Source organism: Crassostrea angulata, chromosome 5 (genome assembly GCF_025612915.1).
Source record: "Crassostrea angulata isolate pt1a10 chromosome 5, ASM2561291v2, whole genome shotgun sequence".
Taxonomy (NCBI): Eukaryota; Metazoa; Mollusca; class Bivalvia; order Ostreida; family Ostreidae; genus Magallana; species Magallana angulata.
In genome coordinates, this window is record NC_069115.1 from 30,184,231 (window position 1) to 30,198,327 (window position 14,097).

A 14,097-nucleotide genomic window follows, 5' to 3' on the forward strand; every position below is an offset into this window, starting at 1 on the left:
TTTTAGGTTGACATTTTTTTCCGACGGGCACTTTTCCAAAGTGAAGGTGACCAGAATGAACGCATTTTCTGCTTGATGAATGCTGACAAGCTGCAGTACGATGCAAGCGAGCAGTCCTTGAAAGATGTTACCGAATACATCAAATCTGCATCTGGAGGTATAATACGTTTTGTAGTGTAAAAGTATTAGACATATTATGCAGTTATTTTTATTAAAGTTGATTTTGAAATGAATTTCTGAATGCTGTCAGTTGCTGTTAATATACGATGTAATAAACGGCCCAATTGTTTGATCTCATCACATTAACAGTTAGTTTGTTAAAAACGTAAAACAACATTAAATATATATCTTTAAAAAAAACAACTTTTTTTTCTTTGGTTGAAGCTTTATCGAATATGTAAGAAAGTTTAGGTTTTGAGATAAAGTGATTTGCAAGGACTGTTACTGAAGCAGCAATGCCCCAGTAATGGTTTTGAAATGAATTGCAAAAATATATCATAACATGTTTCATTTTATCGATTACAGCTTTGTAAAAAGTATAAATCTAAAAAAAAATATTTGTATACAATTTTCAGATTACAAACTTGTCATCATCTGCAGCAGTGAAAACGAATACAAATCGCCTATGATCTCAGCGCTGGATAAATATCGGGCACCTAAGATAGCTGTTGCTGGAGTTGAAAAAATTAAAGAATACTTGAAGAAAAAATACACACCAGAAAATGTCTTTGATTCTGCTGCTGATGTTGATTCAATTGGGTAAAGTTGCATGTTGAATGTTCTCAACTGACTGTTTTTGTAACGTCTAACCTTACAAGAGCTTTAAGCTAAGGTGATATTTTCTGATCATTGTTGGTAGACGTCAGGGATGGGGTAATTGAAAGAAGTATTTGTAGTTGAGTTTAATTAATTACATTTTTCAAAGTAATTGGAAGTAATTATAATTGAGTCTCCCGTCAATTAGAAGTAATTGAATGTATTTAAATATATTCCAAAAAAATATCATGTATTTTCAATTACTTTTCAATTACATTTCACTTACTTTTTTTCAAGTTAAAAGTTTAAAAAAGTGTCATATTCAGTTCAGTTCTTCAATCAATTTAAGCTTTAAGCAGTACATTTTATCAGTACAAGTAAATGTAAAATTATTATATGTATGTACAGGTATATAAGAATAACAGGAGAATGGCAGACAGAAATTTAATAATATTGATTAGGTTGCATACCTGTTTAAAATGGGCTTGAGAGTTGTGTTTATACACTAATTAAGTGGCTCATAATGTTTGATGTGTTTAAACAACAAGACAATCTAGAAAAGGTCTAATTTGTTCAGGCCTGATGCCCTCTCATACCCAAGAACAAATGTATTGAATAAAAATTTAGTATGAAAAATTATTGTTCAGAACCAAACATGAACCCAATGTCACTGATTTAGTACCCATTATAATATTAATTTATTATTTTGAAATATAAATTTAAAAGCAAAATCTATAAATAATTATTAAAATGAACGCAAAACTTTAAAGACACTACCATAAAAAAGTTGTGTGTGTCCCAATGCTGTTTATGCATGTATTTATTCTTAACATATTAAAAAAAATTGAATTGTATTTAATTACATTTGTAAAAGTAATTGAAAATAATTAATTACATTTGAAAATATCAATGTAATTGTAATTGCAAGTAATTGACAAAATATTGATGTATATTTGACCCCAACCCTGGTAGACGTACGAAAGCCTGTAGGCTTGTCTGTAATCATTCAGCTCTTCTACTTCTTTTCCAAAAGCTTGGTTAACCAAACTTTACTTTAAATATCATTAAAAAAAAAAAATGGAACTTTCTAAATAAATTGGTTTCTTTTCTTTTCAATATGACAGTAATAATAAAAAGACTGGACAAGTTCTTTGACTACTGACATAATTCTTATTTAAACTATTGAGAAGATTCTTTAAGATAGTTTATTTTGACATGTAGATAACAACATTTTGTAACATTACAATTACAAACATCGAAGAGCAGTTTAGAATATCTTATCACAAAAGGGGCAAAAAAATTTATGTATTGTAGTTTAAAGTTAAATTTATATGTCTGTAATATCAACAACAATTAATATCAAGAGGTATACAGTGTTCTTAATAAGAATTTTTCAAACAGAACTCGTGAAAATGTTATCTGAAGAGTCTAACACTTTAAAACTTATAGTATCATAAAACTAATTTACTATATATAGTTATATAAGTTTAAATCATAAAAACAGGAGGATGTAATTGGATTTATTTAGAGCTTAAAAGTTGATGCAAATAATTGTACAAAAGGTAGATACATATCATGCTTAGTTGAGCGATTTGACCGAGAAGTATTTAGATGTTTTTTATATGAAACAAGAATGTGACATGAAGAGAATACATTAACTTTATAAAACATTCGATGAAACTTTTACACGTGAGATGGCATCAAATCTGTATTTTTCCATTTAATTTTTCTCAACTTTAGGCACTGTGTACGGGTAGTGAGATCAGAAAAAGCTGGAATGGGTAAAAGTCTTCACAAAAAGAGATTGACTGAAAAGCTTCAAACCAAAAACCCAATTGGAGCTGTGGAAGATTTTCCTTTATCAGTTACAATTCCATTGAGCCAAAAACAGATAGATGTTGTCGAAGTTTCAAGTAGAATCCTGAAATGTACACTGCCAAATGATGTTTTGTATCCACGGATATTCCATATTGATATTGCTTATGGGGTAAAACAACATTTTTTACATTTTTTAAAAAAAATTAAGACCATTTATTTGTAAAAGCAAATTATGTAAGGCAGATTATTATTTGTTATTAGTTGTTTTAAATGTTTGGTTTGTTGTACAATTCTGTGTCATTAAAAAATACATTTTTAAGGTTTATTTACACTCTGAATTCTATAACAATAACCGTTTAAATTCTAAATATTAACATTTGCTTTCCGTGAGGTAGGTTAAAAATATTTGCATTTTATTCTTGAAATTTTAGAAAAAAATAACTTTACTATAATCTAAATCAAAGAGTTATACATAGTAAAGGCGTAAAAATGTACTGCTTACGTGGACCCCTAAAATAGCTATCATTTATTTAATGTAATTCTTTGCTTCCTACGTACAGATGTACACGTTTTCATAATTTTCATTTTGATCCAAATACCCACAATTTTCAATTATGGCATCTAAAAAATTAGCCTTTTTTCGCTATTTTCGCATTTTCATCACATAACGGCTTTTTTTTCAAGCTATTTTTCTTTCACAAAACATTGATTGATTGCTTGAATAAACAAAATAATTGCATCACAGATGTATCTATCGACGACTTATGTGACAAAAAGTCTGTTCTTGTTCAAATTCAAAGCGTCTTTCTATATCTCCCATTCAAAAAAGATAAGAGAAATGCCAATTTTTACTGATTTTGATTAAATTACAATAATAGCGCCACTTCTGGACGTCATATGCTGTCAGTGAGTGTAAATAAATTAAATATTAAATAGGTGAACACATAATTATATCAACAATATATATGATTGTTATATATATGGTTATATATAACAATATTATATTAACTCTTCAAAAAACTAACATAACGATTTAATTTACCTAGAACACTTTAAATAATTACGAATTATGGGGCCTCACTTTACTCATATCATACACAATGTATAGTTCTTTGCTTTTTTGTTGCTATTAAATGTACTGGATACTTCCATTTACATTTTTTAAACTTTTTGTCAGGGGAGTTCTGTCAAGAAGTATAAGACCAAATCATACAATTCAAATGCATTTCTATATAATAAACTGATTAGGATTATTACTTGTGGTTTTTGAGTTTCTTTACTACGAATATTTTTCATTACGACAGGAAAATTGTTTTTGTTTTAGGTTGAAAGATATGTTGGTTCCATGTTGTTCAACATGTTAATCTTGGGCAGTTTAATTGACGAAAGTGGATATATATTTCACAGATCAGAAACTGATCTGTACATCGTCGAAACAACTCTACCAAATGACAAAGATCAAGTACGTAATTTGTTAGAAGCTATTGATATAAAGTAAAAACACCATAGGAAAACTGTGCATTTAATGAAAAATATCGGAAAATTTACGAACATATGTACATATCTTGCACAGCATGTTTTATGTCGTGTTGTAAAACTCCACTTATGTATATTTATATATATATATATATATATATATATATATATATATATATATATATATATATATATATATATATATATATATAAGGGTGCATTTAAATTAAACAAGACTTGTAAAAAGTCATATCTGTATTACTTTGTTTTTCCCATTTATCATTACAAATGTGTATTACCTTTACATTTGGTTAAACCTGGGTTTACACCTTTAACGTGTGGTCAGCGCTTATTTGTACGTTATCTTGGTGTTTCAATTATATTCCCTGTTTTAATGTGTACTTGGGTTTGTTTGATAAACACTGCCTGTGTAATGATTTTACATTTTTTTTTACCAGCATCGTATATTAGGATGCATTTGCCACTAAGAAAAATAGAAATGTAGGATGTACATGTAGATCTATATTAGCGCAATAAGTAGATCATTACACCTCGAAACGAGAAAAATCATAGACTTAAATAGGGATCACAAAAAAGAGCAAACAAAATTGAATATTGCTAACATACATGAAAATACGTCTCTTTCCAAATCAAGTTGTAATCAGTTTTTCCTCCAGAGCATTTGTGTTAGTAAACTATTTGACCATCAGTGATTAATGAAAAATGTAATTACTGTTTATTTTGCAAAGTGGTCTATTGTAAACTCCGCTCTACAATATACTACTAGTTTTAGATTGAATGTTATCGAGTGCATAGTTTCAACAATTTAAAGGTCTTTATTTTAGTAGATCGATTTGATTTAGAAAGAGATATTTCTAAACTTTAATATTCATTTTCAGTTGTTTTACTTGAAGACAAGTTTTTAAAATTGACCAAACGGAAAAAAAAATAACCAAACAAACGAACGAACGAACGAGCATGGTTTAATTTTAGTCGATTTATATTTTAGAGTTTATCTTTAAAATTGAACCATTATGCAAATTTTTACAACCAATTCTCTTTGTTTGAATACAAATGTGACTGTTAGACCGGTTTGAAAACCGGCACCGGATAGCTCTGTTGGTACACTTAAATGGGGATTCAGGGGGTGCGGGTTCGAATCTGTTCCGTCTTTATTTTTCCCATTCCGTAACATTTAGTGGCTTGTTAACACCTGACTTGACAGGTTAAGTTTTGCCAGGAAAAAGAGCCTGGTGTGTAACATTCGAAGGCGAATATCATTAAAGGGGAGAGGAAGGTGACGGCCAGACCGGTTCAAATACCGGCGCCATATAGCTCGGTGTATACATGCAGAGTACCTTACAAGGAATTAAGGGGCCCTGGGCTTAAACTCGTCATAAACTTCTCCTATCCCGTTACATTTCGTACGGCGCAGGTGTACACTTGAGGTTCGAATCCTGGTCACAGCTCCGTATGTAATTGGATGGGAGATATAGTGACGGGTTAATCAGGTGCTCTAACCACTGAGCTATTTTGCAGTAATATTTGAACCGTTCTGATCGTTTTATAACAAAGGATATCTACTATCTATTTCTATTTTATGAATTTATATGCAACTAACAGGAAAGCGAGTTTGAATCGTCAGTTCAACTGTTGAATATTCTTCCAAGTGTAAGATGCATCTCGCCGGAAGAGGTTCTAAGAAATACCAATGGTAAGAATAAATGAACTTTTTACAAACATGTACATGTATTGACTTTTAATATATTTTACATAAGCCTTAGATATAAATCATCTAATATATGTAATTATTTGCCCATTTCGTTAGTTAAAAGGAATTGTTTATTTGATATTAAAGAGGTTTAGCAGACCAACGGGTACGCGTACTTGTATGTGTAGGTTACAAGTTAGAACTATGCGTACCAGCACACATTACTCTTCTTGTTTAACAGTTGTGACGTGTACCTGTACGAGTAAATGTTTTAATGTAATTCTAGATATCATCTACTAAGCTGAGATTTTTAGTCAAAGAATTCTGCATGTGTTAATCTTATTATACATTATATGTATCTTTTTATTTATCACAGATAAATAAAATAAATAAAATAACAGAGCAATTGCATGTTTTGGAGGAAGAGATACGTGTATTAAAATTTCAATAACATTAAATTCTAATGAACATTTATGTTTGTTGATATTAGTATTCGCATTAAATATTCAGGCTTAAGAAAAATAAACAAATTTGTTAAAATACATAGCCAACAGGGAAACAGAAGCTACAATATCGACCTTACAGGTTCTTTGCAATTTACACGTATGTTTGTTCCGGTACATACGTGTAGAAATTCGTCATTACACAAACTGATGACGTTATACACATAATATCCTTTCTACACGTATACGTAAGCGTACACGTTGGTTTGCTAAACTTCTCTGTTTTAAACCTTTACAAAACTGAAGTTTATATTGTATTTTAGATATTAAATATATATAAACTGTTCTTAGTAAATTATTCTTGATAAAAGATATCCTTTTTAGCTCACCTGAGCTGAAAGCTCAAGTGAGCTATTCTGATCACTTTTTGTCCGTCGTCCGTCTGTCCGTCCGTCCGTCCGTCTGTCCGTCCGTCTGTCTGTCCGTCTGTAAACTTTTTACATTTTGAACTTCTTCTCTAAAACCGCTTATCCAATTTCAACCAAATTTGGCACAAAGCATCCTAATGGGAGGGCGAATATAAATTGCAGAAATAATAGTCCGATCTGTATTCAAAGCGGAGAAAACCTTGAAACTGTAGAAAAAGGGGGGTGCATTTTAAAAAATCTTCTTCTCAAGAACTACTGATTCTAATTCAACGTAGTTTAGCATAGATTATCCTTATGGGAAGGAAAATATAAATTGCAAAAATTAAGGTCTAATGCTGTGTCAAATCTGAGTTATTACGAAAATACTAATAAAGGAAAGGCGTGTTTCAATCAGTTTAATAGCTTCGGATTCGGCATCCGGTAAAATGGGTAGACAAGACTTGGCCTGGGCAAAACAAAAGATTGGCAGTTATTAATCTGCCAATCTCATTAAAATTTTAGGATATTTGATGGACCAATATATTTGTATTTGCTGTAAATATTGCTGCAAAATAATGCGTATTTGGAAATGACGATTGCCGGTCTGCCCCGGCTTTTATTTTGCCACGGCCCGGGTTTGCGTAACCATTTTACCAAGACTCGTATTCCATACATCTAAAACGAGGTTCTTTGTTTAAAGCAGCCATGACATTATACGAAAAAGGGTCGATCTGACTATGATGAATTTGCTTGTTGTGCAACAGTTCGCGAATGAAGGGAAATTTTTGAAACATGCAAAATATATTGGTGCCGATTTTGTGAAGTAAATTGAGGCTAAATATTTCAATGCGTTGACAGTTTTCACACATGACGTTGGTGTTAGCTTGTTCTGGTTTTCGTTTCGTTTTCATTATTTATGCTTTGTAACCTGGGAACTATCGTCTGTATTTCGTGATTTTTACGTATCAAATCAAACAGAGACTTCGGTAAATCAAACAGTTAACTGTTTACCTGCGCAAATTAAGCAAAATCTGATGTATCAATAAAGTACTGAAATACAATTCATTCTATCGGTAATTCGGCTTTATATTTTGCGTAATGGTAGATTAATGCAATAGGTTTTGTTGAGATGCTCGGCATTTTCTCGAGTTTATTCAGTTTAAATAGAGTTTGAAATCGCTGTCGAAAATATGTAGGTATATACATGTACATGTATATATATATAATTCATTTCGAAAAAAGAAATTGTGTTCTTTATTTGTTATAGTGCATGTTTCTTGTGTTTTAATTGTTTACAATTTCTATTTACTAACCATATTTGAGTGTTAAGCTTCGAATTATAAGCAAGATACAGAGATTTGCTCACAATTCTATGTTTGTACACAGATCTTAAAAACTAAAGATTAAAAAGGTAAAAAAATTGTCAATATTTATTAAGAAAATTTTCAAAGTCTGTTCTTCCAGAAACCAACTTTAACAACTTATTGTATTGTAAACTTAACCTTTTTTTAGCTCACCTGAGCCAAAGGCTCAAGTGAGCTTTTCTGATCACAATTTGGCCGTTGTCTGTCGTCGTTGTTGTCGTAAACTTTTCACATTTTCATCTTCTTCTCAAGAACCACTGAGCAGATTTCAACCAAATTTAGCACAAAGCACCACAAGGTGAAAGGAATTCAGTTTGTTCAAATGAAGTGCCACGCCCTCTTTAAAGGGGAGATAATTGAGAAATATCGAACAATTGTTGGTATTTTTCAAAAATCTTCTTCTTAAAAATTATTCGGCCTGAAAAGCTTAAACTTGTGTGGAGGCATCATCAGGTAGTGTAGATTCAAGTTTGATCAAATCATGGTCCCCGGGGGTAGGGTGGGGCCACAATAGTGGGATCATGTTTTACATAGGAATATATAGAGAAAATCTTTAAAAATCTTCTTCTCAAAAACTATTAGGCCAGAACAGCTCAAATTAAAATGGAAGCATCCTTAGGTAGTGTAAATTCAAGTTTGTTCAAATCATAGTTCCCAGGGGTAGGATTGGGCCACAATTGGGGGATCAAGTTTTACATAGGAATATATAGAGAAAATCTTTAAAAGTCTTCTCAAAAACTATTAGGGCAGGTAAGCTCAAATTTGAGTGGAAGCATCCCCAGATAGAGTAGATTCAAGTTTGTTCAAATCATGGTCCCTGGGGGTAGGGTGGGGCCACAATTGGGAGATCAAGTTTTACATAGGAATATATAGAGAAAATCTTTAAAAATCTTCTTCTCAAGAACTATTAGGCCAGGAAAGCTCAAATTAAAATGGAAGCATCTTCAGGTAGTGTAGATTCACGTTTGTTCAAATCATAGTTCCCATGGGTAGGGTGGGGCCACAATAGGGGAATCAAGTTTTACATAGGAATATATAGAGAAAATCTTTAAAAATCTTCTTCTCAAAAACTATTAGGCCAGAAAAGCTCAAATTTGAGTTGAAGCATCCTCAGATAGTATAGATTCAAGTTTGTTCATTTCATGGTCCCCGGGTGTAGGGTGGGGCCACAATTGGGGGATCAAGTTTTATATAGAAATATATAGAGGAAATCTTTTAAAAATCTTCTTCTCAAAACTATTTGGCCAAGAAAGCTCAAATTGGCATGTAACCATCCTTAGGAAGTGTAGATTCAAATTTGTTCAAATCATGGTCCCTGGGGGTAGGGCGGGGTCACAATGGGGGATGAATTTTTATAGATAGAGAAAATCTTTACAAGTCTTCTTCTCAAAACTATTAGGCCAGGAAAGCCCAAATTTGAGTGGAAGCATCCCCAGATCATATAGATTCAAGTTTGTTTAAATAATAGTCCAGGGGTAGGGTGAGTCCACAATGGGGGATGAATTTTTACTTAGGAATATATAAAGAAAATCTTTAAAAATCTTCTTTTTAAAGACTTTTTGGCCAGAAAGGGTTTAAACTTGTGTAGAGGCATCCTCGGGTAGTGTAAATTCAAGTTTGCAAAATCACAGTCCCTAGTGGTAGGGCGGGACCGTGATGGCGGTTTGAATTTTTACATAGGAATATAAAGAGAAAATCTTTAAAAGTATTCTGGGAAAGTGTTCGGTTCAAAACTCAGTACTTAGTGTGAAAGCAAAGGTTATGCAGATTTAAGTTTTATGAAACCATGGTTCCCTAGAGAAAAATGGGGCCATGAAATGGGGGGGGGGGGGGGTATATAGGAATAGAGAAAAATCTTCTTACAGGTACAACAACAAAAGGGGCTTGGTTTTTACCAAAAAATAAGAGGTTGATAAAAATTGGCAGATTTTCAATTTTTTTATCAAGATCTACTGTACTCAGTTGTCAAGATATTTTGATACTGTAATGCTAATTTGATCAGAATTAAGGCAATTGTTGCTCAAGTGAGCGATGTGGCCCCTGGGCCTCTTGTTAATCATACTTTAAATAGATAAAATATAAATTTGTAATTGCACGATTCTTAAAATAGACAGTGGAAATGATGTACATGTAGTTGGATTTGATGAAAAGAATTTTCAGTCCGATGAATATCAAAGACCATATCATTACTTGATGCACTATGAGAACAGAGTTGGAGATATTCCGGTTTTCAACAGAAACATTAAAGAGACAGACAAAAAACAATGTTTGCAGGTGTTGACTCGGTAAGTTTTTATGATAAATATGTGAGAACGATTTCAAAGATCAGCTCCTTTTCTTTGTTTACAAATTTTAGATTTCTAATACCATGCACTGTAAACTCACCAGAGTTTCTTTCATATATTTTTTTTTATAGATTGATAGTGTACTGTAATAAGGACGTGACTTTAAGCATTCTTTTTATAATAAGAATTTGTATTCTCATAGAAAATTGGTTTCTAAAAGCTTATTTGTTTAGAAGAAAAAAACATGTACAGAATATATATATATATATATATATATATATATATATATATATATATATATATATATATATATATATATAATTTTTTTTCAGTCACTGTTGTGTGGAAAATCCAAGCTGGGCAGAGTTAAGAAACTTTATTCATTTTTTGAACACCCAATTGCAAGATTTCGAAAAATCCGTATATTGCAGTGCAATTTTACAACAAGATCTACCTGGATTTCCAGTCTTTGTTCTACGGTTTCTCATTCAAATGTCTAAGGTAATTTTCCTTTCAATTTTTATGTAATGAACAGAGTATAAATGCAAATTATCGTATTATGATCAGTACACATTTTATGAAATCGTGTTAAGATTCGTTTATACCTTTGATACATGGAATAATAAACAATATATTTTGTTTTAACTTTTGTAAAGGATTTTTCAACGAGGTCATTAGATATAAGTGAGGGAAGAGAATATACTGACATAAGGATTGTCGCCGAAAACGACGACGAATCCTCTGTTTCTATGGAAGATGAATCGCATTATTCTGAAACTGATGAAGATATAAAACAGTTTCAAATGCGTAGAAAATGGGAAACAAGGTTTAGATAATGTTGTAATTTTTAATATCTAAACCTGCATGAATAATAGTAAAAAACAAATTTAAAAAAAAAATGTATCATAGGTGTATGTATTAAAATAGCTTACTTGGAAAAAATATCAATTGGGTTAAAAAAGTAGCAACAATAATAATTCAAATTTCTACTATTTATCTTTTAAAAAAGGTTAATTCACAGTTTATGAATATCGATACTGAAAGTCTGTTCCTATACTTAATAACCAGTTTAGAACTTTTCAATTTGACATATTAAATGTATGTATATTTCCTTTTTCTATAACTAGTGCCCATCCTTACCTCTTTTTCAACCCGGATCAAAACACAATTACGTTCATTGGATTTAACATCGATAGATATAGCAGAAATCTGGTTGATCAACAAACTAGGATGATATTGGAAAGAAACATCATGAGCAAACAGCTTTGGGGTGCTTTGCGAGCAAATAATGTCCCACTGCAGGAAAACTTCGATGATTTGAGCAGGTATTAAAGAAAAGTAATGCAATATTTAAAGCTTTGCTTATCGTTAGCACGAAAGACATTTTTTATTTATAATTGCTTTTTTAATTTTTGTTTTCAGAGAACAAAAAATAGAAAGACTTTGTAGGGTTGTTGGAAACGATTTTCCACAAGATCCAGATGAAACATATGAACTCACGACAGACAATGTAAAGAAGATGATGGCTATATATATGAGATTTAGGTAAAGATTTCTGATTGAATACCCATGTGTCTTTGATTAAACCATTCAATTTTACATAATTGCATAGGTTCCTTACTATATATTCACAAACAATCAAATTAAAAAAGTACAATCTGTTTACCGATATCGAAAATAAGAGTTTTTAGCTGACCGAGACGAAGTCGGGGGGAGCTTTATGCTTTACATCCGGTATTGGCTTCAGCTACCAGACCTGTTTGAAAGTTTTGGAGCTGGTCCTGTATCTAAGTTATTACCTGTCCTATAACACCAAACCTGCATGGATGATGCATCTGGACTTACTTATGAACTTTAGTTATATGGATGCTGAATCTGGGCCATGAATTTCAGATGTTGGAGGAGGTTAAGGCTTTTAGAACAGGTTAATGTTATTTGAGCAGATGCTCTTTGATAGACATATCTACCTTATTATTATGCCCCGTGCAAAAAAAGTTTTTGTTGTGTATAGGAATCTTTTTGTCCATCTGTCCTTTCGTTGGGCTGTCTGTCCGGTTGTCAGTCCTTCTGTTTGTCCGTCTGTCTGTACAATCGTGCCCGAGCTATATCTTTCTTATGGAGAAAATTAGAAGTTCATACTTTACAAAGATTGCTTATGACCTTATTTTAACTTAAGTTTATTCGGTGAAGTTCAAGGTTACTGGAAGGTAAATTGCAAAATACATGTCCGGTCTATATCTTTTTTTTTGAGAAATATTAGAGGTTCTTACTGCACACAAAGATTACTTATGACCTGAGTGAATGCCATGATTTATACCAAAGGTCACTGGGACAAATTCAACGTCATTTAAAGAAAAAGTTTATAATTTTTGTCTGCTTTTTACCTTTCTTATTGAGAAACATTGGAAGTACTTACGTCACATAAAGATTGTTTATGACATGAGGAGAATCATAAATCTGACCAAAGGTCAGTTGTGCAAGTTCAAGGTCATTGTTGAAAGAAATGTTTAATTCCTGTGTAAACCATAACTCGTAATGGAAAATGATAAAATTTAAAATTCGATACAAAAGATTGCTTGTGACCTGTAAATATGTCTTGTCTTTGAGCGACATTGTTACATTAATTTGTAGCTTGCTCACAGTACTTCTAATTAGTCCAACCTTTACCAAACTTTCATGGATTGTTTATCATTTGATGTCGTTGCACTTAATAGGTTTGAATGTGAATCTGAGTCAGAGGTTTCGGATATTGGAAAAGCTTAAGTTTTTGTTTAGAGCAGGTGCCCTTTGATAGCCACATCTAAGTTATAACATCCCATTTTCACCAAACTTGCATGGGTCGTGCATCTTATGATACTTCTGCACTTGACAGTTTTGAATGTTGAATCGGAGGCAAAGGTTTCAGATGCTGGATGAGGTTTAGGTTTTTTCAGCTGGTTAAAGTTTTTGAAGCAGATGCCCTTTGATAGACAAATCTAAATCATTATTGGTTCAATTTTTATAAAAATTATGAAATTGTTGATGCATCCTGCGATACTGGTGCATTCCAAAGGCTTGAATACTGAGTACTGAATCTGGGTTTGGATGATGGAGGAGGTTAAGGTTTTTGGAGCAGGTCACATGTTTATGTAAATAATAGTACTAACTTATTTTATCTTAACTATGAATTTACAGTATCTAGATGCTTAGGCAAGTTTAACATATTAGACAGTCTCAAATTGTGATTCTTACGATATTTTACTCTATGTTGTGGTGCTGTATTGTAGTAATGATATGATGTTGTAGTATATGACGATAATATTGTAAAATATTACATGATACAATATGATATGGTATCATATTTTGGTATGATATCATATATTATGGTTTTGTATCATATGATATGATTTTGTATTTGATGAAATTTTATTTTTTGATCTAATATTTTATGATATAAAAAGTATTAAAATGATATTGAATCATGTCAAATATTATCTTATTGTGTCGTATTATGCAATACCATATACATGTATGATTGTCTTATGATATTGTATCATACGATATCATACGATACAATATCATATGATATAATGTCATATAAAAAATTTCATATGTTACAATATCATGTGGTATTGAATCAAACTATATATTTTTTTATGATATTTTATTATTTAAAAGAATATCAGTGATAAGATTTTGAATAAAATTTTATCAAACAATACTGTATAATCATATCATAAGATACATTATTGTTTCATGTAAAAATTGTTGCATTAATTGAAAGGAAATTTTATGATAAAATATCATATATTATACGATATCATATCATATTTCACAATATCATATAACATGATGGAT

At 31.4% G+C, this 14,097-nt stretch overlaps 1 protein-coding gene across 5 annotated transcripts in view; it reads left to right on the top strand.

The window, feature by feature from the left end:
- LOC128186104 (E3 ubiquitin-protein ligase RNF213-like) overlaps positions 1–14,097 on the top strand; it is a 166,975-nt gene that overhangs the window by 29,378 nt on the left and 123,500 nt on the right. For all 5 annotated transcript variants that reach the window (XM_052855834.1, XM_052855835.1, XM_052855833.1 and 2 more), the window contains exons 26-35: positions 7–157; positions 576–759; positions 2,497–2,743; positions 3,899–4,036; positions 5,674–5,764; positions 10,086–10,260; positions 10,593–10,761; positions 10,917–11,086; positions 11,388–11,585; positions 11,683–11,805. In XM_052855834.1, the coding sequence (XP_052711794.1) occupies positions 7–157; positions 576–759; positions 2,497–2,743; positions 3,899–4,036; positions 5,674–5,764; positions 10,086–10,260; positions 10,593–10,761; positions 10,917–11,086; positions 11,388–11,585; positions 11,683–11,805 (1,646 nt within the window). The remainder of the gene's footprint in view (positions 1–6; positions 158–575; positions 760–2,496; positions 2,744–3,898; positions 4,037–5,673; positions 5,765–10,085; positions 10,261–10,592; positions 10,762–10,916; positions 11,087–11,387; positions 11,586–11,682; positions 11,806–14,097) is intronic.